The sequence below is a fragment of the Lipophrys pholis genome, assembly GCF_963383615.2.
Source record: "Lipophrys pholis genome assembly, chromosome: 7".
Taxonomy (NCBI): Eukaryota; Metazoa; Chordata; class Actinopteri; order Blenniiformes; family Blenniidae; genus Lipophrys; species Lipophrys pholis.
In genome coordinates this window covers 27,703,797-27,728,991 of record NC_137638.1, presented here as the reverse complement: position 1 = coordinate 27,728,991, position 25,195 = coordinate 27,703,797, and the positions used below count along the sequence as shown (strand labels likewise).

The 25,195-nt window shown below is 42.8% G+C and overlaps 1 protein-coding gene across 19 annotated transcripts in view; it reads right to left on the bottom strand.

Moving 5' to 3' along the window:
- Positions 1-25,195, bottom strand: part of arvcfb (ARVCF delta catenin family member b) — a 258,481-nt gene that overhangs the window by 83,083 nt on the left and 150,203 nt on the right. For 13 of the 19 annotated variants that reach the window (XM_080467630.1, XM_080467641.1, XM_080467631.1 and 10 more), the window contains one exon: positions 6,719-6,877. In XM_080467630.1, coding sequence (XP_080323756.1) covers positions 6,719-6,877 — 159 coding nt within the window. Of the gene's footprint in view, positions 1-6,163; positions 6,185-6,718; positions 6,878-25,195 lie in introns of all 19 variants that reach the window. The other 6 variants (XM_080467642.1, XM_080467637.1, XM_080467648.1 and 3 more) reach the window with 1 other exon arrangement.

The following is a 25,195-nucleotide window of genomic DNA, read 5'->3' as shown; positions in this document are numbered from 1 at the left end:
TACAGTGAGTCAGGTAGCACACACACACAAACACACACACCGTAAAAAGAAATTAAGTGGTACATTAAAATGTCTTGAAAGTAATAGCAAAGATCAATCTGCTGAAAAACATAAATCATTAGCGGCTGCAAACTCTCGTGATTAAAATAGTGTACAGAGGCCTGAGCGATATGAAGAAAGAAAAACACTCTTAAAGCCAAATCGGACCCAAGAATTGTTGCATGAACAAACTAAGAGTGAATTCCGGAGGCAGCCTGCTGGATTAGGGTGTAACAGAACCATCTCTACTGGACCGTGACTCCTCTAAGTCCCCCGGTGGAACACGGCAGCATCACGCTCTGTGGCTGAGGGGAGCATTGTGACAACCAGACCTGCAGGTACCTCATGCCTCCTGCAGCTAAATAACTCCACCTTTTCTCCCATATCTTTCAGGCTGTCTGACTTGGAGAGCGACAGTCGGCAGCCAAAAGTCTCTCCCTGAGCTCTCCGCCCATATTGAAAGCAATTTGCTACCCAGTGGATTCTGCTGTGGCCGATAATTGGCTATTTTGTCCGCCGCTATAAATTCATCTTCGAAAATTAATGAGGTTGATGAAAATTAATCGTCATCTGCAGGGGTTCAGGTCTCACGCAAATCATGTTGCGCCTGACAAGGTATTGCAGAGGTTCGTTCCCACTTGACGAGACTATTTCTGATGGGCGAAAACACTCAGCTCATTCCTGCATCTGAAGGGTTTAATTTTCACCAGCCACCTTCTTGATTGTAATTTTGTATTTTTTTCCCCCTCCATCAACGCCATAGCTTTTGATTTTAATCAGCAGCGAGCATAGGCATGTAATGGTATCAAGAAACCACAGCGGAGCATTAACCTGCACTACAGAGGAGGGTGCCAAGAGCAAGAGCACAAACCACATATCAGTTGTTCAACACGGCATCCTCATTAACTTTGTTGAAACAAATAGAAATCTTCACTGGCCTTGTTTCTTGATTACACCCTGGCTGTGAGCTACATAACAAAGCCTATTTCAGGAACATCAAGGTTCATTTCCATGTTCCGAGTAATTACTGAGTGGTTCACGTTTGTTTTTGAAGCCACGACGCCTTGGATTTGCACAGTTAAAAATAAAGAGCTTGTTTGCTGGATTTAAATCAGCTCAAAGACACGTATGACCTTGGAATAACAAGCGGACTTCTATCTTCTTGCCCACAGTGGTGGGCTGTAGCAGGACCCAAATGAGTCTGTATGCATATCAGCGGTCCTCACAGTAACTCTCCGCCTGAAGCAGACAACCAAAGCCAAGGCCAAATGTCAAACTGTGCAAGAAGTGATTAAAACCGGTTAAAAATACAAAATGTAATTTTTCTTGAAAGATTCGATTTCTCAGCTGATCCAAAACCCTGCAACTTTTGGATGAGAAAGCAAAGAAGAGGGTACGGCGGATGCTACAGCTTTGCAGCCTTGACAGACCCAGCTGCCTTGTACTAACACAGCTTTTTAGGCGATTTGCAAAGGCTGCAAAGGGAGCCATCACACACGTTTTCAAACACTCTTTTGATGTATGCTCAAGTTCACAAGGCGTTAAACCGATACGCACGGGGAAACGAGAGGAGACGAGGGACCTGGGTTTCAGAAGAGCCTCGGAAATGTGCTGAACTGTGGTAAACAGGGCTGAAAGAGAATTGCTAAAGTGGTGCAGAGTGGGACTGTACTGCTGATTTCTACGTGTTTGTGCATGCAAGAAAGTCATGTTTGTGTTAAAAAAAACAACAACGACAACAAACAACTACAAGCAGTTAGACATACTCTATGGCTGTTAAAAACATAGGAAGGGGCAGCAGGCGTCAAACGGTCCACTTTACAACACAGTAAGGTTTCACAACCTCCGCAGCTCTCACTTTATTGACAGTTTAAATGGACGCCGTGATCAAGGGTTAGACGGAAAACACGAGGTAGTAATTCAAGTTTTTATGCAGCCCGTGACTGCAAAGCGAACCCTGTGATTCATTTCTCAACCAATCTGAAGAGCATCTGTCAAGACGAGGGAGGAAGAAATTGGTTTATATCCAATGTTGTACTACAGTCAAATTGACTACACGCTCAATCTCCTGATGTTAAGGGAAGACGGTGGCAGGCAGGGAGAGAAAACCAAAAGCACACAAGGTTTAGCGTCTTTTACTGGGTCTGAGTCGGATGGGGTGGGGGTCGAGACGGGGACCGGAGTGGGGGTCCTGGTGGCTGGCCTGGACTCCACTAACAAGTTGTCAGACACCATCACTGGGAGGTAAGTCCGACGAGTGATGGTTTTCACCACCTTGGTGACCTGGAGTTGGAGGAATAAGGTGGAGGCAGCGTCAACAAACTGCTGTAGGTTCCTTCATGTCGCGTGGAGTTTTAGCTGTGTCATGGTCAAGTTACAGAGCGAGGACATAACCGTGTACACGCCAAAGCAACCACAACAAAAATACATGTACATTGAGAAAACAGTGTTGTTGCCATGCTAGTTTTATTTCATCTGTTACGTTGAAAAACTGGACCGTAGAACTAAAGCAGGACAGTGATTTAGTTAGCAACAAGGTCACCGGTTCGAATCCCTGTTGGTGCCTTCCGGCCACTGCATTGGGGATTTTTGCTTACCAACACGAGTGTTTGATAAGTTCTGCAACTCTTCAACCTGTTAAAATCCACTCAAAATAGCCCGGCTCACGAGGAAAATCAAGTGAAGAAAAGTGTTTTTACCAGCATGAACGCGGCCCAGCCTTCAGCTGTCTCTGAAAGAATAGAATCAGTTTGTGCACCGTGGTATAGTGATTAGTACTCCTTCCATCAAAGCAATATTATCCTAGATTTGTGTCCTGGGTTTGTTCAGGGTGTACCCTCACACACACAGCCCAATTTCACCTTAAGTCGGCCAGACTGGTAGAATAGTGCCAAAATACCCTTTAAATGTATTTACTTGTTGTTTTTCTTTGTTGTGGTGCAGAGTATACATGATGAAAATGTCTTTATTTTGACAAAACCAAACAATCCTGGTGCAAAAAACCTGTGAAATGTCAAAATGGCTGTTGCTTGTATTTCCAAGCTCAACCTGAATGCATTACTATGGGGCTAATGCCAGTTTGCTTGCAATGATCTCAATGTTGTGTTGTGTCTGCTAGTTTGTTTTTAAAGAAAATTTATGTTTTCTTTGAGTTTTTTTTAAAGATTTTCTTGGTGGTATGACTCCTGGTCTAGAGGTTTTTGTAATGTCCTCAAAACAGCTTCTGTGTCTGCTGAAACGTAACACTTCATTCGTAAAAAAAACCCGCTGAACCTCATGTAAGTACTATTTTGGATTTGGTGCAGAGGTTGATAATACACTCCTTGCCACTTAAGGTAGACTCCCTAGTGTGTGTGCAGAGTAGTTAGAATGTTATTATTTGTGTGTGTGGTCTTCCTCTGCGCTCATTAGCTCATATCCAGAGGAAAGAGGACGAAAGCATCTTTTATTGGTCCGTCTGAGGTCTTTCTCTAAAATGACGTGTGTTGCGTTTGCAGAGTCTGCCAGCAGGAAAACAGAGCTGGCTGAGAGCCAGGGGGAGAGCATGGCATGCTGGGACAGGGGAAGAAATGTGGACCTAATTGAGTACGTGCATACGCTCGGACTCGTACACACACATATTCAGCGTTCGGCCCAATTTACTTTGAGTTGATTTGATTGAGAGCATAAACAGAGCCCACAGTTAATGGTCTCGTGGTGGTTTTTTCCTGGTTCATGAAAAACTTTCTGCATCAACTGAATCCGTCAGCGAAAACTTCCTCACTTCATCTGTTTTGAGTCTGTTTGCAGACTCTGTCATTTACAGTAGCTTTGCCTGGGTGCCACTTCGCTGCTCATTTTCCAGGATTCTTACTAGTGATAATGCTGACGCGAACCCAGAAGAAACGTGTTTACCACTGAAAAGTCTTTTTAGCCAGCCAATCAGGAATCCGGTCGAACCCTCTGTATTTCATCTCGCAACAATCAGATGGGGGGGATAACCATCAGTGGAAGCGAACGCGCCTGCATCAGATAGTATGGGAAGACTTCGGTTCAGAAGAACCGATATGCACATGAATAAATCCGCAAGCTGCTAAAAAATGATGAGAGAAATGGGAAAAAGACAGGAGGGTAAAAAAATAAAATAAAACAACACATGAAAGTGAGGAGATGGAGGGAGCAAAAGAAAAAGGCTGCCAAAGTGAGAAAGACGAGTTTCTTTGTGTGAATCTGGATCTATTTGCGACCACAGAAATACCAGCTTCCAGAAGTTCATTCCCAACATTAATCTACTTTTCTTCTCAAAGTGACTTCGAGAAAAATAAGAAAAATCTCTCCTCTCAGCAGGGTGCCGGACTGTTAAACGTTGCATCAGTCCTCTCTGTTCCTCAGCAGCAAAGCCCTTGATTCGTGTCATGTTTTACTGCGATGTTTTGTGTGCGTACGTCCTAACAACTTCTGCGCCCCAGCACATAAAAGAGTAAGAGTGTGTGTGTGTGTGTGTGTGTGTGTGTGTGTGTGTGTGTGTGTGTGTGTGTGTGTGTGTGTGTGTGTGTGTGTGTGTGTGTGTGTGTGTGTGTGTGTGTGTGTGTGTGTGTGTGTGGCCGATCCCCTCCAAGTAAACAGGCTGGAGGGCAGTGGGTCCTCCCTGATGAGGGATTAGACCAAGCTTTTTAATTACAGTTTCACAGTCCCTGGAGTAAGGTCTCCACGCAGCACTCTCCACTCCTCCGGAAGCTTACAGCAACCACAGCTCACTGAAGCTACATTTACATGTGAATGGATGCTGCAATATGAGCTTATCTTTGCGAGCATGTCTCAAAATATGCAAGTGAGAAAAGAAGAAGCTTCCAACCTCCACCTTATTCTTAAGATGTATGTGTGTGTGTGTGTGTGTGTGTGTGTGTGTGTGTGTGTGTGTGTGTGTGTGTGTGTGTGTGTGTGTGTGTGTGTGTGTGTGTGTGTGTGGTTTTTTTTGTTTAGTTTTTTTGAATAGAAAATCTGCTGTGGATTCTGGTGACTAATTCTTTTTCATGTGCAGGAAGCGATAAGTGCAGACTTTAGAACTGAAATGTACTAAAACACCAAGAACAGGAGCATGGTTGACACCATCTGGTTGCAGATTACTAAAGCTGCTCTGAAACATTTGTCGGCATCTGATCTTTAAAGGTAGAAAATTCCTTTGTCCTCATTTCTGACCATGATCGAGCCACAACAGACTTGAAGCAACACTTTTTATCAAAGTTTTTTATCAAAATCTGTTTGGACACCCCTGCCCTAATGTAAATAAAGCGTAATAGAAGATTAAGCGATAGATGAGGGTTGTTTGAAAATTTTAAAGGGAAACATCTTTGAAATTATGATACAAGTGCTAAATTTGTACCTCATCCAGCGTTTATATATTGAAAGAAATTAAAGTTGCCACCTGATATTGCCAATTGGCAGCCATTGTTATATGACGTTTTTTTTGCGAAAAGTAAAGCATATTTGGATGTGGGATTTTGCCAATTTGATCTATCTAAATGACATTAATGCTAAATTTCACCTTCTAACTAGAAATTGTTTTGCTCCCATGATAAAAAAAAATGTGACTAGCAGACATCAAAAACTGATATAGGATAAGTAATATAAGAAAACCAGACAGAACTGAAATGATATAAATCAAAAGATAAAGTCACAAGTTGACAGAAATGATTGAAGGATAAATTCTGAAAACAAAAAAGACATGAAACGACATTGACATCACTTACATTGAGCACAAACATTCATTACTATTAGAAAGGTCACAGTTGGTGATTCAGCTGTTATCTTGAAAAATATCCTCCATCTGAATATTTCAACTGTACTTAAAGGATATGCTGGAAGACTTTGTGTCCCAATTTAAAAGACTCTCCTGAAATATGCATTTATACAGAGACAAGAAGAAAAGAAGCATGCAACAGAGAAAAACAAAATAGATTTGCTGAAGATAGACCAACCCGGGAGGTGAAAGCAGCAAGCAGTGAATTGGAGATTACAGAAGCCGCATTTAGCTTGCGATGATGCAGAGCGTGTTGCGCACCGCTGCTGCAGCCAGTATGGGCCGACGTTAAATGGTGGCGTGGTGAGGAAATAAAGCCATACTGGTACAAAAAAGTCCACTCACCTTCACGTTAGATGACACATCCTTACAGAAAAACAACAGAACACAGCAGAGGACGAATCAACAAAAGGAGCTTTTAAGAAGCAGGAAACTGGGAGAACACCATGGGAGTTGGTTCATAATGGAAGAAAAATAATCAAGAAAAAAAAAGAAATAAAGCCATGAGATGAATCCACTTTGGGCTGTAGGATTATGGGATTTAGAGTTCTTAAGAATGGGAGGTGCAGTATACTGTATGGGAGCAGTAATCCATAACAATGACTTGAAGTTATACCGAACTACATCAAAGGGACTTTATGGATTTTTTCTTCTATGAGTTCGTAAGGATTCACAATATGTCCATTAGTCTGTGTTCTTTATGGTAGCCGTTCCTATATCTGCCATTTTAAAATGTTTCATCTACAGCTCACCTCTAACTTTCCCGGAGTATATTTTAAAGTTTAACAAGGAAGCGGCGAACATTACATATCACACAGTATGTTTGAGAAACAGCTAGACGATGCCACTTTTATCAGCTTCAGCCACCCACTGCCATCATCAGTGTCCTTTGCATCTCACCTTGGTTTCCGTGCGCCGCGTGGTCCCATCATCGGAGGTAACCACCGAGACGTGGGAGGTGGGGGTGCCGGGGTCCTCCTCTATGGTGACCGTCTCCTCCACCACCTCCTGCGGCTCCTGCATCATGGCCAGGGATGTGGCGTTACTGGGACTCTGCTCCTGCACAGAAGAGACAAAAAAATTTTTTTATTTTTTTTTTAAGGCTCAGTAACAGTTTAAGTCTGTAGACGTCATGGGTTAGAAAAACCAAAACAACATCCACGTAATCTTTTAGACGCATGACAAGATGAAACTTTAATTGTGGGGCTGCAGCAGCAAATGATATTAGAATAAGCGTAAAATAGGAACATTGAAAATGAAGGGTATTAAATGTAACGACCTCAGCAATTTGCTATGCAGCACTGGAGCATCAAGTAGATAGAAATATAAAAATAGACTGCATGAATACGAACAACACTAAAACATACGAGGAGGACATGAATAAAGAATGTTGATGGTATAAATAAAAGTTAGATAATATGACTTTCCAATGCAAAATAAGAATAATTCTAACTCTCGTGACAAACACTGGCAAGTTCTACGCAACACAGATGTGCATATTTTTCTGAAAAAAGACACTAAACTTGAACAAAGCCCTATTAGTAATACCAACTGAGGTCCAAAAGTGAAATCATCTCATTTCACATTTACGGGCTGGAGTCAGTTTCAGCTGACATCGTGGCAAAGACAGAGTCGATTTTAGACACCGCAGGACACCTACAGGTCAGTTTAGAGACACAAGTTCCTCTAACACACACAGGATGTTGGACTGAGGGAGGAAACCAGGGCACCAAGAGAAAACCCACAAATTCCGAAGGAGAACAGTCAACTTCCAGAGAATGGCTCCGACCCCACAACCGAACGTTGGATATTCTTGCAGTGAGTGTCAACCAATACAAAACCATACAGATCCCATCATACCACAGAAAGACAATAGTGTAAAATTCCACCAATACATAAAAAGAGTCATTTCTTGTGTTATCTACATCAGTGTTTTTCAAACTTTTCACATAGTGTGCCAGTGTGGTTAACCTCAATATACAATAACGTCGGCTTAACATATTATCAATGGACTTATTACTTATATACTTATTTTAAATATAGATTTAATACTTTTTTTTTATTCCAAGTTTTGTACGAATTTGCTAATTCTATACATTTTCAAATATATATATTAACGATTTTCCCCCCACGTACCACGAGAAGGAGCTCAAAAAACGTTCAGATGAAATGGACTTGCTAAAAATCATTGTAATAATATATGAAATATAGCTGCATAAAAGGAATGTGTTGGAATGTATAAAGGAACTGTTATTAGTTAAATCGAGTTTTTTATTGAACAGAAATTGAACGTAAGACTGGGTCACCCTCCACCCTGCGCTCCACACCTTCATGTATAAATTGCAAAAGTATATAAATAAATAACTGGAAACATGAGTACAACAACTCTGCATGCAGGTATCGCTACGTATTTCTACACAGACTCACTCTTGACCACGTGTGCACACTAAACAGAATACAAAGGAGAACGATTAAGATCCTCATTTGTGTGAAGCCCTGACACTCAATGATTAATATCCAAGCACTGCAATGCAGGCCAGCGAACTCCTCCTCACCTCCTCACACTTCCAATTGAGTTAAAGCGCCTTTTTCAAGGCAGGCAAAAGCCCGGAGGACTTTTTTTTGATTCATATTTTATTGGGAGGCCATGAATTTGAAAAAAAAAAAAAGGGAATAAAAACTATGTCCATAGGCTCTGGATGAAAGCGAGTGTAAAGTCCAACACTCCCCACCAGAGCCTGTGTGAAGGCGTGAGAGAGAAATGTGCTTCCTGCTGCATTTCCTCCTGACGGAGGCCGACGCGAAGCCAGCGGTGGTCGGTACAACTCTCCGGCTTGTGCCACCGCTGTGCTGAAGTGTGGCACAATTATAGCTCTCGTGATGGAGAGGGGAAGGAGGGCATTTGGGGCAATCACAGATAACCAAAACAGCACAGAGCCAAGAGAGGGAGAGGAAATCCAAAGTAATGGAGAGGGTGGAGAGGGAAGTGCAGTGGAAACGAGTTTCTCTCAAAACAGCGGCGAAGAGGAAGCAGGAAGTTGTGTGCTTTTAGTCTGGAGAGCTGTAACTGAGCTTCAGGAATTTTGTAGGTTTCAAGCTGCATTTTGAAAATACACATATACACTGTTCTCCCCTGAATGGGGTGAAAAGATATTTAAATGTCTGATATGCTAACAGATTTCTTATTTAACATTAAGTCTGAAACCCTTTCAGACCCATAATATTCTCAACAATAAACCAAATCACTTGTCATTTTGTTTCATTATCTTAAACCAAAGTATTTGTCTTTTTGTTATTGCATTGCTGAAAAATCTGATTACTTTTTTGGACGATTTTCTCAATCTCATTTTAACTCCTTGCGTTCTTAAAATGGACTCATTACCAGTTTTCTCCTCAACAACGACCATTCAGAGTTACAGTGAAGGGAAGAAAGCAGCCGACAGTAACTTAGCAATAAAAGTTCAGAAGTTGATGAATTCAAGACTGATCAAGTGACATCAATCATGTTTAAATACCAAGGCGTCTCTTGTTGGCAGTCCTTAAAGCAAAAGTAGTATATTAATTCCAGCCAGGCTATTACAAAGTCATTAACACTCCTGTCTTATCACTCTCTGTTCATTGGTTTTATCTCTGTATACGATTTCCTCTAACAAGCTATAAACCTGCATTAAAAGGTATTTGGTAACTGTAAAATGCCTCCACAGGGTAATATGTGTGTGTCTGTATGTCAAAAGCGTCCTTAAAAAAAGGCAGTATTGTTTCATTGTCTTAGACTTTTTAAAAGATTAATCACCTGAGAATATTTCACATACTGCAGTTCTATACCTTTAATGAAGTGAGAGAGTTGAGCCAGTATCTGCACTTCTACTGAAGTACTGAACACTTCTGTCACAGAGCTTTTGCATACTTGCATCACATACAGTTTTGTGAAGAAAATAACTTCCCTGAACTGAATCAAGCAAACTCTTTCTCTCCAACTAATTACAGCGACTATAAAGAGAGACAAGAGTGAAGGCAATGAGAAACGCAAGCGGGAAAGTTTTCCTGTTATTCCCAGTTGCGCTTTGTTGAAACACTCGAAGTGATGCCTTGCTTTTCTTTATGTCTTTGAAGACATTAATAAGTGTAGAGTTCTCCATTGATTGAGAAAGTTTTCTCGGGCTTCAAAGCCCCCATACAGTCCCCATTGATCTCTGCTCCTCTTTTCTGATCAGTCAGAAGTTTGCATTTTTTCCCCTCAGCCCACAACCCTGCTATCTTCATTGTCCCTGCTGAGCGTTTCTTTTGGGTGTGTGAACCATCTTCTTTTGCTGTGCACTAAAATTTTAAAAAATACTAATAAAAAAATCTTTATTTACAACCCCATCCAGTAATTTAGAGTCAATTAGCACTCTGAACTGAACTGAGCCAAGTTAGGTCATTACAATTGGAGGAAGGTTCCCAAGTCCCATCAATGTGTTAATGACTCGGAAAGGGATACCGGTACGTTACATTCAGAGGCAATCATTGCTAAGCTCACGGAACACTTCTTAATTCAAACTAACCTCAGGCTAAACAGCTGAGCTTTGCTGAAATAACAGTCTTGTATTGTAGTCCAGAAGAATGAAAATATCAGGACTGATTAAGTGCCTCCAATAAACGTCCCTGTAGTGTGCAACTATATATGCAAATCACCTCGCTGACTCGTTACCCAGTGATTAAAAAACAAGGGAAAATGCCCCGTGGGGAGGAGTGTACACTATCCATATAGAACATTTATTGTCTTGTAATATTACCAAGTTAAATCCAGGCATACTACTTCTACATACACAAACACACACGAGGAGAATGTACCAGGAAAGGTCCCCAAGCCTGGACTCAAACTGAGGATTCTCTCTTCGTGAGGCAGAAGGCAAACCAATACACCACGCAGATCTCAGGTGGAGTTAAGACTTTGATCAAACTAAGATTAAGGCTTCATTTCTGGCAATTCCAACAAAAGATAACTATACCTTTGAGATATTAAATGTAAAACATTGATAACAAATATACATTTGTCTTCATTCACCTTATAAGTGTCATGTATTGTCATCGTGACAACATCAAAAAAGATGATAGTCTGCTTTGAAGCACAGATACATTTCCTAGTGGATTCAAGTTTGATTAGAGCTGCCTGATTTGTTTTCCTTGTATTATTCCTCCAGTATTTTCCCTTTAGGTGTCGCGTCAGTGGATGATCTTCTTCAAATACCTTCTGTCTCCTGTGTCCTGGACGTTCTCCCTCACTGCAGCCATGAACATGAACACTGGTCGTCCTGTTCTTGTCGTTCCTAAGATCTCCATGCTCTCACAGCGTTATCTCTGCTCCACTTCAATCTCATCTATCTCAATTCCGCACCAACATGAGCTGTCCCTCGAAATCAGGGGTGTCAGACATGAGGCCAAAACCGGCATGCAAGAGGCTCCAATCCAGACAAGCCATGACATATATAATAAAAATGTCAACAACAAAAAAAAACACAAATATTATTATTATGTTTTTATAAGAGTAGCGGAGACAACATAAGGCTGAGACCTGAGCCGAGATATCAGCAATAAAGCTACCTACATGGGTGCAATCAATCTAGAACCTTAAAGTCATGGCGTCAGGGTACAAACATGCATAATGCAAAAGGTATCGGAGACTTTTTGGGGACATTTCACTGTATTTTGCATCAGAGTGTTTCGTTAAAAGTGACTTTATGTTGAGATTGTACTTATTTTCAGTAGTAGTTGTTTGGTTTTGTGAACTAGTATCTGTTCTGCAGTATTGATTCCGTATCCTGTCCATTGTGGACACAGTGAAAACTTCAACCATCAACTCAACCATCTCCTTGTCTTTTTCTCAGTGTCGCCGTCTCTCAACCATCTGGGGCTAGAATATGTAAACACTGAACCAGGTCTAGCCGATCCAGTTAAAAAGAGGAATTAGTTGGTTTCAGAATTGAAGAGATGGTTCCTTCCACTATGAACAGATCTCTCTTTAGCAGTGTGCTTAAGAAATACCCCAACAAGACTGCTAATTACTAAACACTAAACTAAGACAGTTGAGCGATGCAAATGTGGAAGTAGACCTTGTTGCAGGATAACGTGTGCCCACTTTCTCTCTCTGGCTCCAACCAAATTAACTGCATTTCCATGACATTTAATTGATGTGAGGTCAAACTGCATGAATCCAGAAGACACAAGCATCACACACTTCACTAAAACACATATTGTCTGGCGAAGCATAGGACAAAAGGGGAAAGAGGTGACAAACAGGCTCCTTGATCCAGACTTAATGCGGCGTCTCTCGCCCTCTCTTACTCTCTCGCTCTGCCTCCGTCTCTGCGTGCACTAAGTGAAAGAGTGAATTTGAACTCAGCATTAGAGGCACTAAATAAATGATTAAAAGCCGTCTGGCTGTGGGCGAGCATTGCTTTCTGCCGGTCCTGGGGGAAAATGAGACGATTTTTGACTTGAGGAGACTCAGGAAAGCGTAGCCTTTAGTCGAGGGCGGGAGAAGTGAAGCACATTGAGTTAATGGCTGATCTCGGCGAGAGGAACGATAAAGTGGCAGAAGGATTTGACAGAAAACGTGATAAGGATGTAGGGAGAAAGCTTAAGCACGAGCAAATCTTGGAGGAATTGCTGGTATTGCCAAGTGGAGGACTGGAAACTTCAAGCCTGGGTAAGCAAATTTCTAGATGGAAAAAAAAAATGTATGAGAAACTTCCAAATTGGAAACATTTGATTAAAGAAAAGGGACTTTCAGCAAATAAAACAAACTCCAACAGCTCGGTTGAGCTGTACATCTGAAACAAACTGTATGGAACGTGGTGCCATGAAAATTTGATGGTGTGTGTCAGCAGAAGTCCAGCCTGAACAAAGCAGATACAGACAAAACAAAACATAAAACATGTCATAAAGTATACAAAACACAGACTTTTATAAGTCTTAGAAAGTATTTCCGTTGCGGATTGGATTTAACCGAAGGGACAAAAAGCACCTTGCAGCTCCTGAGTCCTAGTAAATAACAACAAGACATCGTCGTCTGTCCTAAAAAGGTTTTGGCAAATGCTGGTCGACACTCCTGATGAGGAGAAAAGAGCTTGCGAGAGCTTTGCCAGTTAAATCACTTCTGTTCAGCCAGGAGGGGAAGAGGGGCTGAAGCGTCAAACAGACAAGGATTTGGCTCAGGAAGAGGTCTGAGGATTTGCACAACTCACACTATATTCGGGCCGGTGTGGCCGACTCTGAGCACACCAAGACAGTCTGGCTCAGTCGATAGTGGAGCTTCACCATTCCCAGCACAATTACAACGAAGTACTTAATTTTAAAATAACAACTTATTAGGTACATTTGACAAAGATCAGTTCTCGGGAAAAAAAAGAAATACTACTCTTGACAAGAGATCCTGAGCAATTGCCTGCGGAGTATATTCCATTACAATATATCATGCAGGGGCATACGGCTCCTTAAGAGCAACTTATCTCAACTGTAATGGATTGTAGTGCAGAAGGAAAAAAGAAAAGAGGGAGGAGGACAAGGAATACAAAGGCAGGAGATTAAGTGATACAGCGGTGTCAATTAGTGGTGGCCTGTTATCTGCCATCAGTCCACACCCATTCATCATTTCTGTTCAATAGGTTGCTCAGTGTTGTCTGTGGATGGAGAGATATCACAAAAGGAGAGACTGCATGCAGATGAAGGGATATCTTTCACCATCAGACAGGATTATAAGAACACTTGAGATGGCGTTCGGATACTGGTTGTTTGAGTAGTACATGTATAAGTTGGGCAGTGACTCTGCAGTAAAAGTACTGAGAATTACAGCATCAAACGTCCCCTTGAACTGCTGAACCTGAGGTCTTCAGTCAAGAATGTGCTCAATCGACAGTATGCTCACTGCCCCACAGGCTGGGTTATGGAATGATTGAAATTGGATGGGCAAGTGTGGAAAAATGAATTTTCCCAAAGGGATTAATGAAGAATGATTAGCTTAATTTTATTATCGTATCTTTTTTCACCGCTTCTGTTTTTTTAAGTTCCACTGTTGTAAATTCTTCTTTCATTATTTTTGTTTGGATTATTGTGTCAAGCAATGTGAAACTTGTATCTGTCTTTATTTTTTAATCATTCTTCCATCATTGCTATTACATGGAGCAGTTTGGATGCGTCACCTCATTTTCCATATTAATTAGACATCTTAGCTTGAGTATTGTCTGACTGGTTCAAACTCACATAACTGAGTTCACCTGATGTCACTGTTGCTACAACTGCTGCCTTATACAGCTGAATTCCCTCATAATGTCCTGATCCGCTTATCTATCTCCGCTTTCAGATAAATTAATCTTAAAAACACATTACTGTCAAACCTCATTCTCATTCTCTTGAGTAAAGTTGGAGCTGGTGATGGATGTGAGGTTATGTCTCACTTCCATCACCAAACCTCAGATTACACTAAAAAGGTTGTATATGTCGCGACCCACAGTCAATATATAAAGGCTTTCAAATCAAAACCGACACAAGGGGCTGAAGCGATTTCTCACGCAGTATGTGGAAATCAGAAAAACTGCAGTTAAAAATAGCAGTCGGTGAACTTCCTGTAAACTTACTAATCCAAAAGTGAACCAAGTGCTGCAGCTGTGCTGCTGAATCCCGCTTCACATTTCTTGGAGGAAAGAACCTGTACAGGGTTTGTATTATACATAATTCTAAAATAAACAGCCTGGGATTCCTACAATTAGGAATTCAATCACACATTATTTGTGTTTTAGAAGAAAATACAATAATGGAGGTGAAAACCTTAAAGTTCAAAAACTAGTCATTTATGAGGAAGAAGAATAATGACGACTGCTTGTAACTAATAGTATATCATCTACAACCAGGGTGAATGATGTTGATCACTGCGAGGACAATAAAAATGTTGTTGACAATGACACTCGAATTCTCGCCAAGCAGTTCTTCATTCATTCATTTCATTAGCCTTTATTTATTCAGGAGAAACACATTGAGATTAATAATCTCTTTTGCAAGTGTGTCCTGGTACTTCTACTGAAATGGTAAATAAGGACGTAAATAAAAAAACTAGTTTTACACCTTTAGTTTAGGTTAACTAAGCTGACGTGCATGTAGTTGATGTGATGAAGTGATTACAGAGTGATTAATATTAATCCATCCATCCATTTTCTTCCGCTTATCCGGGGCCGGGTCGCGGGGGCAGCAGTCTAAGCAAGGAAGCCCAGACTTCCCTCGCCCCAGACACGTCCTCCAGCTCTTCCGGTGGGACCCCGAGGCGTTCCCAGGCCAGCCGAAAGACATAGTCTCTCCAGCGTGTCCTAGGTCTGCCCCGAGGCCTCCTACCGGAGGGACATGCCCGGAACACCTCCCGAGGGAGGCGTCCATGGGGCATCCGAAACAGATGCCCGAGCCACCTCAGCTGGCTCCTCTCGATTAATATTAATATCTACTTAAACTGTGGTTGAACTGTCCTCCTGTCACCTGTAAAAACAATATTGTATTGCTTGGTGTAATTGGACTTGCAGGCCGCAATGAATGGTAATGCAGGTGGAGCGTAGCCCGCGAGCTGCTCATAGCTTATTTAGAAGATAGAAACATCGAGAGATAAAAAGCTAATCCACAATCAATGATTCCTAATGACAGCGTTTTCTAGGTACACATGAGAAGCATGTGGCTCCTGAAGTCAAGTAGGAATTAGGTCTGCATGTCTCGGTCTGAACACAGTCGGAGGGAAGCTTCGTTTTTTTTTTTTTTTTTTTTGCTTCGGTTAAAGATCTTTGACCGTGTCAGATCACCACCTGGTCGTGCATAGTGGTGTGATCAGAGTCACCTTCCCTCCTGATGCACACACACACACACACACACACACACACACACACACACACACACACACACACACACACACACACACACACACACACACACACACACACACACACACACACACACACACACACACACACACACACACACACACACACACACATGCACACTAACATGCTCAGTCTGAGTCTGACCCCTGTGCAGTGACTAACAGGATTTCACTCCAGAGACATGCCAGCAATCATTACATGGCTCTTACACAATTAATCCTCTAGCAAAGATCGCCCAGCTAACCTTGGGTCGTCCAATTTCCCATCAGCCCCTTCTGTTTGTACCACCTGCCCTCTCGGCAGCTCTGCCCGGTAAAGTAAAAAGAAAAAAAAAAAAAAAGAAAATCACATGGAGCTCAAAAACAGACAAAGCGAGAAAGAGGGATCGTGTGGGAGCGCAGTGCAACGGGTTGAAAAGGCAACTGTGGGTTGCGTGAGCCAAACATCCAGCCAAAACAGGGCTTGTTTGTGGGATGAGACAGAGGCTGAGGGGAAGTCAAGTAGAGGAAGGGGAACTCGAGAAGCTGACAATGCGTGGCAATGGCCCAAAACAACATTCTCTCCCCCGAGGGGGAAAAAAATAGGGAAAAGAAAGGGAATTCAGTCACATCCAAGTCGCTGCCGGAGCAGGGGGCTCAACTCCCTGCTATATTTTGAAGACCAACTGACCCGCTGCCGGCATGTGCAGTAGTGTTCTCTGCAAGTGCATTTGAGAGCACGAGCCTCTGTTCTAAAAAATCCTCCAACTATTCAAAAGGGGTAAAACAAGCACAACTAACTTAAAGGAGTGGGCCAAAGTCCTCAGGATCTCGCCGGGAATGATGGGACCTTAATCTCTTCTTCCCTGGTGACTGATCCTTGGCCAAATCTGGACTTAACTTCCTTTCTCATCTTTTTCACGCTTGGTCTCCTGGTTTCAGACGCCTCCATCATTTCCCACCCAAACCCTGCTTTTTCCACTTTTTCCCAGAAGCCCCCTGACTACTGACGCCCCCACCACCCGCCGTCGATGTGCCCTTTTGTTCTTTTTGCACCAGCGCCTTGGAAACAAGAAGAAAAAAAAAAATCTAATGTAGCCAGGTTGCCTGACAGACCCAGACTCGATTACTTCTCAACAGGGCATCACTGCTATACTTTTCCCTTCGGAACCACCTATCTGGTGGCAGATGGAAACCCCAGCTCAACCTCCGGCAACATTTGACACCATCTTAATCCCTCAAAAGAGATTATGTAAATTGGCCAAGGGATGTTTTGAAACCTTGGATGATTTCTTACATATGCCATCAATTATTCACCGTACATATAAACACACTTGCACACATGGAATCACATACCAAATACGTTTTCCTGGTAATTCGCGGCCTGGAGTCAGATCAGGAGTCAAACACCCAGAAAGTGAAAGAATTAAAATAAATAAATAAATCATGGCAGCAAGGAAAGCAGCAGGAAGATAAATAAGTTGCAGAGATTTCCAGCCAGTAGCTGAGGAGACAAAGTAAATGGGGATGATGATAAATAAAAGCCAGAATGAGGAGAACTTGATCTTAACCAATGAGCCTGGAGAGGGGGGGGGGGTCATAGCTGAGGTTTGATTGTTTGGATGAGGGGTGCAGCAATGGGAGCAAGAAAGAGGGGGGAATCTAAGATTTCAGCGCCACAGATGAAGCTGATGGACTGTGGGCACGGTGTGGGGAGGGGGTAGGCTCGTTACAATGGGGTTGTTGGAGGGTTGCTTGTTTGCAGCGCCCCTCCCCTCAGCCTCTGGATCACTGTCAGCATGACTCCGTCGGAGGACCGGTGACTGGAGGGGGTATTGCAGCGTGCGGAGGAGGCTCCGAGACGAGCTTCGCCAGAAGCTCAGTTCATGTGAGGTCTACTGGAGATTTAGGGAGTTGGAAGGGGGACATATGTTCCACTTCCTGTCAAGCAACACTTATTGTCCCCCCGACACCCTTTCTCCAAAAACAGTGCATGTGCAGCCACGGGGCCTCCTATTTACCAGATATTTATCCCCGCCTCCACCCCCCTTCCCTGCATAACTGACTCTCTTTCTGTCTCTCCTGTGTAGAAGACAGTGGAGCCCGGGGCATTTCTAATAGAGCTTAGCTGGATCCTCTAACTGTTTTCGGAAAGATACTAAATATCTTCCTGTGGAACTTTGGTGGTGGGTCCGTGCCAGATTAGATTTTTTTCTTTTTGTTGTTTTTTTCTACAAGAGGCCAGGAGGTCATCAAAACAGTGCCGTAATTCTTGAGGATGAAAAACAGACCCAGTGAACCTGTTTTTGCTTTCACACTGATTCACTTCCAAATTGCATAAATCCCCTGAGGGAGCTGAACTGGGGTGTGATGGAAACTAGTGACATCAGTCTAATGTATTCTCAAGGTAAGGCCTTTTGAAGCAAATTAAACCACACCTCATCTTGACAAGAACCCCCTCAACCTTTTGAAGGAGGCTCCGTAAGCTGAAGGCACACCTCCACCAGTGCTTAAGCCTCGCTCTGAAAAGCCGAGGTTGCACGCAGTGATAACACCTCGCACGGCTCGCGCAGTCCATCACAATAACTGCGACTGCTTTTCAAATATGCACTCGGTCAAACGTGATTAAGTCCCCCTCTGGGGATATTTTTACGGCCTTGTGCCAACCGTCTGGTAAAAGAAATTGGGCCGATTCTGTGAGCGACAGCGGAGCGTTGGAGCCAGAGGCAAAGGACACGACGCGAGACCCCGCCAAGGGAGAAAGCCCCACCAATTTACTGCTAACCTTCGGCGGGTCAAGTGATAGGGCCAGGCTGGATGTATATGCGTCGCATAAAGGAGCCATTGTGCAGCCGGATAAATCTATCAGGAAGCTTGAGCTACAGCCTAGTAACTATATTTATTGTTTTCTTTTAGTCTGACAAAAAGAAATGCGTTATTGTTCCGTCTCTGCGCTGCTCTAAACCAAATGGGGTTTGTGCAGAGTGAGAGTATTAGTGTGGTAAAGTTAGTAAAAGGTGTACTGATGTGTATGAAGGCCACTCTTAATGATTGAAATGTCATTAGTTTTCTCTCTACACTGTAACTGTTAATCCCCCATGTCATATTTCTTTTGCTCGTCAATAGCCCAAAACCACATATATGAAAGAGTTTATACGATGTATATTTTTCAGTTTTACTAGCTGGAGGAAATCCAATAGGATAGAAAAAAGTAATTCCACAGCTCCCCTCTCTTTCCCCTTCATGCTCAATATTCTGAGACTCCTTGAATGATACATGAAATCTTTGTAGTTTAACATCAGCCTCATCGACTGTTGAAGGCTCCAAAAGTGGTTTGTTCCTTGAGCGGATGACCACGTGGATAAATCTGTGACAGGATATCAGATCAATACATCTCATGTCTGACTCTTCTCCTTGAAGGAATCACCTAATCCTGTGAGTACATGTAATTAACTTGCATTTTTTTGTGCGTATGTCTGTGTCCACTCACAGTATACACATTATACGCTGTATATAATCGATATGTATACTTTGTATATATGTTTACAACTACTTTTGTATCTATGTTGGCTGTCAAACCATTTTAATTCATTTTGTTTATTGTCTGAAAGACGTTACAGAAACTTTGGTTTTCCAAAAAGACTGAACAAAACCTTAACGACTGACATCTTATTTTGAAACCGTTTAATAGCCACAACTGAAGAATGTTGGTTAAAGTTTCTCAGTAAACAAAAGTGCATGTTCGGTGTCATCAACAAATAACTTTTGTCAGGAGATGAATCTGAGCCTTATTTTGAATTTGTTGATTAAATAACTCCAAATTAAATAAACCCTGTTTTACTTTTGAACCGTTAAAGTTCAGCTGGATGTTTAAAACAACAGTCAGTATTGATATAAAGACAGAGGGTTGAAACAGTTGAGCGAGTGAGAAGTTCAGCCAGAGAGCTCACTGTTAAACACAACCGCAGATCTGAGACGTGTGGGTCAACCAGAGTACGCGGACGCGATACCCTCCACACCACTCTAAAACAAAGACCGAGCTCGCTCTCATCTCATAGTGTTGGAAGAGAAAAACATTCAGAGTGCGAGTCTCTACAAAGAGCATTTCTCATAAAAAGGCTGGTAATAGTTATAAAGTCAGCCGTACCCGGATTTAATGTATTCCTCTACCTGGAGATGAGGTAAACAGGGCTAAATTGGATCTGAACAGGATCAGTATTAGGTTTCTACAGATGACATTGTGTTGCAGTTAAGATTTTTAATCAGAGATTAATAGCGGCACAAAAACAACAGCTCATTTACAAGTTAATGGAAACAAGTCTACCTGATTTCCTCTGAATATTGAGTAGGTTAAAAAAAATAGAAATGCAGAGAGACAAAAGACAAGGCGCTCATTCTGGCGCTATGCGATCGTGTGTGTGTGTGTGTGTGTGTGTGTGTGTGTGTGTGTGTGTGTGTGTGTGTGTGTGTGTGTGTGTGTGTGTGTGTGTGTGTGTGTGTGTGTGTGTGTGTGTGTGTGTGTGTGTGTGTGTGTGTGTGTGTGTGTGTGAGACAGAGCACGCAAAACAGTCTTTTAAGCTCACTTTCAAAGCTGCAAGCTGATCATGAATATTTAAAACAAGGCAGATATCTGAAATATAGCTTTGGTAGCGTGCCTTTTTTTTCACATGCTAAATTAGCAGAGAGTGCATTTTCAGCTGTGGTATAAATATAAATATGGTCTTTGAAGCTGTGGCACATTCACTGTGAAGTGTGGTTTTCATTGCAAACATTTGTTGGATGAATTAAAAATATCAGAAAAAAATGCTTTTATTTTTTTTTTTAAGATAAGGAAAGCTCTCCAGAGCATGTAATGTGAATACTGAGTCTCCTGGCGCAAATCCGAAGAGGCGCTTGGTGCACTGCTGCTAAAGAAAGAGGGGCGATTGAGTGGGTGGAATTTGTATTTTTTTTGTTATTTTGGTCGGTGGGTAACTTGGGATTTTACTCTCTACTGCAACCAGTGTTGAGCATCGGAGCTCCCAGAGATTTTTGATATGAAAGAACATCTCATTCTTCCACTGTAATGTTGGCATTTCTCATATTTTATCTCGGCGCCATGCACTATTCATGCTCAGGGTATGCGTTGTGTTGCTCTGCAGGTGGTTGGGAGGAAGAGGAAGAGGAGGATGCAGATGAAATATGGATTATCTCCTCTCAGTGTCTGGATAAGCCCCACTTTGCTGGCACCGCTGCTTTTCAGTGTAGCTCCCCTCCCACTCAGCCAGCCAGCTGCAGGCCTCACATCTGGCTGCTGACGCCCCCCCCCCCCCCCCCCAGCCCCCTGCCCAGCCTTTAATCAACCAGGCACACGCACACAAACATCTCTATCTGTCTACCCCCGTGATGAAACACCCCCTCCCGTATCCTCTGCTGCTGCCGTTCTGTGCTTTCCGTGCAACAGGAAATGCTGACTTCTTCAGATTTAGGTATCCAGTAAACAGGATCTTGACCCAAAATAGCCGTTAGCACGAGGAGGGGAGATGACGGCTCTCAGATCCCACAAACTGTCTCATTAAAGCTAGTTTGGATGACAGATATCATCCGAACTCTTCTGAAGACATGACTCCCTACAGGAAGGAAATATTAACCCAACCCTTTAAAGTCTTCTGGGACAACAGCCAACGCTGCTCCGGCTGCCGAACCCACGCAACTAAACAAAAACTGCTCATTTAGCCTCCTGATATCGCTCACTCACTCTGAATTTAGACTCTCTTTCCTTCACAGGTTTGCTGCTGGGGTGTGGGAATATAGCAGCAGATCGTTAGAGAGACAAATCCAAAGGAAACGACACGAAATTCAAAGACCACAACAAAATTATGGCCCAAACTGTAAATAAACAAATATTATGGTTTACAGGCAAACTTAACGGTAAAAGATGGTTTTACTCTTCTTGCTCTAATTGTGTACAGGTTTCTCATGCAATGAAGGACTATTATCAACATTGCGGATAGAGCAACACCTACATTTTCCTTCAAATAAAGTGTTTTTAGTTGGTCTGGTGGTTTATCCTCCCAAATCCAAGCAATTACGTGGGTGAGAATGGCAGGAGTGATGGACTTAACTACAAGAATAACCCTGAAGTTGTAACAGACTGGAATTATCTGCTTAAGGATAACAACTGTTTTTCAAAACGTCTTCCCTTACAACATTCAGTCATTAAAGGGATAAAAAGGCTAAAGTGGAAGAGAGTTATTTTACAGAGGCGTATATAACCTGAGATTTGCATTCAGCTCCATTTTAGAGGCACAAGACTTACAATGTGGTGGAGGGAAGTTCATTTAAATGTTGTGTTGCAATGATTTGATATATCCCATCTCCTCTGATTTGCAAGGTTTTTATGTTGCCCATTAGGGGATGATAGTTGTAAAAAAAAAACAAAAAAAAAAAACTAAGTACATGATAATATCGGTTGCACTCACACAAACTCCACTGAGGCTAATTTGAAGCGAGTGATGAAAACATTAAAGTGTCACTCGTCCTCCTGGGGAACCGCAGCTCGAGGACCTGCAGGGATGTCCAAACTGCACTCTGTTATAGATGAGCTCTACAACTATTTTAACTCGGGGGGGAACTCAGGTAATCTAAAAGCAATTATATAAAGAACAACAGCTGTCGTCGGACACATCGGTGAGTGCTGCTTCGGGCTGCTCCCATAACCTGAAGAAGAGGCTGAAGCAGCCACCGCGCCTCCCTGTCTAACGCTCTGATTATCAGGAACACTGAGAGGTTTGTGTTTTGGTCCATGTCAGACAGAGGATGTCCGGTGTGCGCCAGCCATCTGATTACCCACAATTCTGATGCCGTGCAGCCACTCCACTAAATCTGTTTAGCCTCATCCCCTTCTCCTAATGAGCCAAAACATTGGTACTTCCCAGAAACTGTGACCAGGATTGATTAATAAACTTGATGAAACATCAAATCTGGAAAGGTTTTTGCCATTGGGGAATCTTTATTCTTCTAAAAACAGCTCTCCCTAATGCCATTGTATCTGAAATATGAGTCATAAGTGGAAGTCAAGAGGCTGAGACAAGTCCAAGACATAAGCCGTCCTCAACCACGGGTGTCTGTTTAGTGTTTTGTGATAGTAAGTGGCCATGTTAACAGGAGCAGCATTAAAAGTAATGTGAGAGCGGGGCAAACTGTACACAGACGGAAAGGAAACACGGGTGCTCGTCATTTTCCTGCTGTCTGCCCACTGTGGAATTTAACCCCACCCTGGTAAGCCCCCCTCATGAAGAACGAAGAGGCTCACTGGTACAGTGCTGCTGTTGTTGAGGCTTCAACTACAGTGAACAGATTGTCACAGGGGGGGGGGAAGGGTTCGGTATTTAAACAAAGTTAGAACAAATCCAGAGGAAAAACCTTCAGTAACCTTGTTTAGGTTGAACTCAAGGGCTTGACGGAAGAAAGTAAACTCTTCAGAGCATCGAGTGTCTGTGCTGACCCGCCGGGAGAGGCCTGACAAACACCTCAACCCTCCTGGAAGAAAAGTAAACTTTAATGAGCATCCTCCACAGACTTTCTGTGTAGCCAGGGCAGAGGTTTAGTGAGGCTGCACCATCTGGGACACCACCTCTTGCTATTACCTTTGCACCAGCTGGCAGGAGCAGCTTTGGGTTTTTTCAGTGTATGTGTGTGCATGTCAGCGTGCGTGCAAATGTCTTGGAAGAGCTGAGGCCCCGGCTTCAGCCCACACAGTGAGACTGGGGTCCACTCAAGGGGCGAGTGGGCCTCTGTCTGAAGGCTTAAAATAGAGAGGCAGGGTGTGAGATGACTGCAGCCAGACCGACAGCGATGGAGAGTTGTTTTTTTGTTTTTTGTTTTAAGAGGGTGGGGGCTCAACAACTCGCAGTGGTGGGCAATGAGTGCTGCAGCATGTAAGTGTTGCCCAAAAATAACTTTGGAACAATGTTGGATCTGGATCCAGATACTGTGGAGACTTTATGGTTCGAGAAAGGTGAGCTGGAAATCTTCCCGCGAATCACACATTAAATCATCCAATAAAGCCAGGATTGGGAAATTATTTAAGGTGTATTAGCACCCTGTTAACGGGAGGTCCAGGCAGCTTTGTTAGGAGGTTTTACAGACCCGAGACTCCTCGAGCTGCTGAACAAACCCCTGCTACAGTGGAATCATTTGCAGAGCAAACACGTCAGTTTTTTATGATTATTGCGATCATCCAAAAAATGCTCAGTTGCTGTGGTTGCAAAGGAGCATCCTTCACACCGAGGCTGACTGAATGCCTTCTCACACAGGAGCCAGACAGAAGGGCAACGTCCTGTTCTCTGTGCACACACACACACACACACACACACACACACACACACACACAACTTCTATTTGCGATTATTGAAAAAGAAATACTGGACAGTGACAGGCTTCACCGATAATCCCCCCATGAGAGAAAGCTGTAAGAAGCCAGCTTTTAGCAAAAGAAAAGCAGGCACACAATCGAAAGCAAATCTTTCTCTGGGAAAAATGCAATATAACCACAGGGCTTTTTGTCAGCTTTACACAGCTAGAAAGGCAGATATGCAACTTTTTCTCAAAAGGTCCTAGTCAGCTTTTCACACAGGATTGCAGAGGTTACAAAAGCACTGCGTAGGAACTGACTTGGAGGGTTGGACCCACACCAACAGCATTAACTACAATACACGCTAACATCCTGTGCTTTTGAGGACTTTGGCATTGTCCGCTTCCCGTCTGCCTCGATAGGAATGTGAGCATTCATACGCAAAGGTGCTCTGTGACAAACTGCAAACTGATGAGGAAATCACCTGCCTGCTGACACATTGTATGGTAGAAAACAAAAATGTCCTCTTATATTGCACATGACATGTGTGTAATTGAAGACGTCCGACATTAGCATCGCGCGCCTTCAAATACGATGTTTACACCGAACATGCAATCATCAAGATTTCTGACAATGGATTTCTGGGAAAAAGTGTTTAGAAACCTGGGTTGTGTCTTTGTACGCCACAATATTCTGGTTCCTACAGACATACTCAAGGTTGTGGAAAGAATAATCAGACTGCATCAAGAAGAAATTGTCTGTAAGAGCAGTATGTTCCATTATGACTGGAATATAAAAGTGCATGTAAATGCACTCAGTGGCAAACCTTCATAGTTCATACTCAGGAATCTCTGAGCTAGAGGAGAACCGCCATTAGAACTGGGTCCATTTCTAGTCTTGAGCATGTTCTTATTGTACCTGGATTACTTCTCTGAGGGTATTGGAGCTTTCCCACACAATCTGAAGAAATGCTTTCCATGTTTGATCTCTCACTGGATTGTCCTCTTCTGGAGTATTGTGCTCTTGGCTGTTCCACCTGGCCCTTTTGGTGTTTTCTGGGTTTTGGGGTTATGGTTTAGTAAGACCCTGTTTATACAACAACGTTTTGAAAACGATGTCGATTTTTCATGGCAATGGCAAAAAAAGCTCAAAATGATCTTGTGAGTTGGTT